Source organism: Anoplophora glabripennis, unplaced genomic scaffold (assembly GCF_000390285.2).
Source record: "Anoplophora glabripennis isolate ALB-LARVAE unplaced genomic scaffold, Agla_2.0 scaffold1417, whole genome shotgun sequence".
NCBI lineage: Eukaryota > Metazoa > Arthropoda > Insecta > Coleoptera > Cerambycidae > Anoplophora > Anoplophora glabripennis.
The window spans coordinates 53,746-56,301 of NW_019417493.1; the positions used below are offsets into that span (position 1 = coordinate 53,746).

General features: G+C 35.5%; 1 protein-coding gene across 1 annotated transcript in view; it reads right to left on the minus strand.

The window, feature by feature from the left end:
- The window catches only part of LOC108915039 (E3 ubiquitin-protein ligase MIB1-like), a 7,930-nt gene extending 5,628 nt beyond the window's left edge, over positions 1–2,302 (minus strand). Inside the window, exons 1-2 of the mRNA XM_018720988.2 lie at positions 1,573–2,302; positions 1,409–1,518 (exon numbers count right to left, since the gene is read on the minus strand). Coding sequence (XP_018576504.1) covers positions 1,409–1,518; positions 1,573–1,688 — 226 coding nt within the window. The 5' untranslated portion in view covers positions 1,689–2,302. The remainder of the gene's footprint in view (positions 1–1,408; positions 1,519–1,572) is intronic.
- Positions 2,303–2,556: the final 254 nt, after the last annotated feature.

A 2,556-nucleotide genomic window follows, 5' to 3' on the forward strand; every position in this document is an offset into this window, starting at 1 on the left:
GTCAAATGAAAGTCACCAACCTACGTCACTTTCGGCTTTCAGCCTCAAGGTCATCCATACACCAACGTCATCGGCCTTCGGCCTCTTTCAAGGTTAACTGCAATGCAATGTCAAATGAAAGTCACCAACCTACGTCACTTTCGGCTTTCAGCCTCAAGGTCATCCATACACCAACGTCATCGGCCTTCGGCCTCTTTCAAGGTTAACTGCAATGCAATGTCAAATGAAAGTCACCAACCTACGTCACTTTCGGCTTTCAGCCTCAAGGTCATCCAGACACCAACGTCATCGGCCTTCGGCCTCAAGGTCATCCCAAGCCAGAAAGTGGAGGGGGGAGACATCAAAACGGTAAATATACCCTACTGATAGGGTTGCCAGATCTCCAGGTTTGAACCGGAGTCTTCGGGTTTTGATGGTACATCTTCGGGCTCCGGGTTAACATGTCATTTCTCTGGGTTTTCTAGATTTTCGTGATTTCTTCTCCATTTCCTGATTCCGTCGTTTTTTTTTAGACATCAATTATTTTCCACTCCAGGTGTGTTACGAAGTAGAGTAGAGTAGTAGATATTCCTGAGTACGTCCTTTTTTTTTTCTTTGAGTTCGATTTCTTCGAAAACACATTTTGACTCTTAGATTTTCCTTTCCTTTTTTTTTAGGCATCAATTTCTCAACCCTGGTTACAGATATAATAAATTCCGATAATATTACGCTGATCTTCATTAATGTTTTTAAACATTTACTGACATTTTTTAAAGAATAATATTCAGTTGCCGTTTTGGTTGCTCATATGTATTTTTAAGAATTAATTTGTCATAATAAAATTAAAATTGTAATAATGTTTTAATTTTGATGCAACAACTTATTGAGGTATGTCGTATTTAAAAAAATTAAGTTTATGATGGTCCTGGAGAGACAAAACGTTACATACAAAAATTGATTAGGCCATTCGATAGAGGGCAAAAAGTGGTCATGAGAAAGTGTTGTTCATTTTTCAATATCACCTCAAACAAGGCTGAAATGAAAAACGTATTTCCAAAATTTCGTTTTTTTTTCAAATATTTCGAAAACTAATCATGTTCGCCTTGATTTTTTAGAGGCATAATGTTGGTCTCCTGATTACGCAACTTTGCCCCCATTTAATCTACTTCGTAGCTCTTACCATTTCCGAGATCCCTGTAGTGAGAAGCGAATTTGTAACAGCCTGTATATGTACAAAAATATACTTTTTGACATGCAAATAAATATTAGTTACTGTACAAAACAAAGAGAAAATAAAAATAAAGAGGTTGTGCATGTAAACTGCCATTACTAGTCACCTATGTATTTTTCTCCATTTAATATAAGCTTGAAATTACCATAAGTAAAATTTGTTGCTTGTGTAGTTTTGACAAGCAATAAATATAATTACCTCGATCTTGGCTATCTCTAGCCCAATCAATACCTGGAACAACTCTTGCACCCTTAAAGATACTCCGCAACTGGCACTTCTTAGAAATTAAACGAGGTGACAGGTAAATACTGAAGAGAAGAAAGTTCAAATGTTACAATTCTAATTAACTTTTATTTACTTACCCATTAGAATACGGCGTTTCAATTCTTGTAAAACTATGATTCAAATTGTGTTTATCTCCATGGTAACATATATAACATAAATCATAATCATGACAATTGTTACATTTGTATCTCATTCCATGTATATCAGCAGAACTGCATTTATTACATGAAATATCTTTGTGCCGAATATCTAAAATGTATAGAGTAAATCTAAACTAAAAAAATATCTATCCACTCAAAATACACAATAAACACTAAATTCATTATAAAGTAATTAAAGGTTTGCTCTTATTTGTAATATGCTAAGCGAATGAAAATTTTCTCTGAAAAGGAAACATATTTTAGAAATTAAAAAAGAAAATTGACTCTCTACCAAGATATAAACTTTAAAACATATGTATATTTTATATTTTTTTACAACTGACTGATTTCTTAAATTCTACACTTCAATTTCTCCGATAGCTAGCGCACAAACAGTGGTACATAAGATTCATCTTTGACATTAGAAACCATAGGTGAGGAGACATTAAAAAAATAAACCATTAGCTTTAATTACAATCGGCACAAAATATTTTACGAATTAGTAGGATTTTTTGCCAGTAGTTGAATTTGTTTATTGGATGATTTATAGTATAAGTGGGTAACCTATATTTGATTTGTCAATTAAGGTCATTGTACTATATAGCTGTCTACTATAAAAGGGCCACTCCTATGGATCTCGCTTAATATACGGCTCACGTCATAAATCTTTATAGTAGGGTATATTTACCGTTTTGATGTCTCCCCCCTCCACTTTCTGGCTTGGGATGACCTTGAGGCCGAAGGCCGATGACGTTTGTGTATGGATGACCTTGAGGCTGAAAGCCGAAAGTGACGTAGGTTGGTGACTTTCATTTGACATTGCANTTTTCCGCTGGAAGGCGGGGCATAAACGCTGCGCGGCGGAGTCGACGCTAACCGTTCCCGCCAAGACAGTTGGGGAGCTGTATAAGCTGTGGTTTG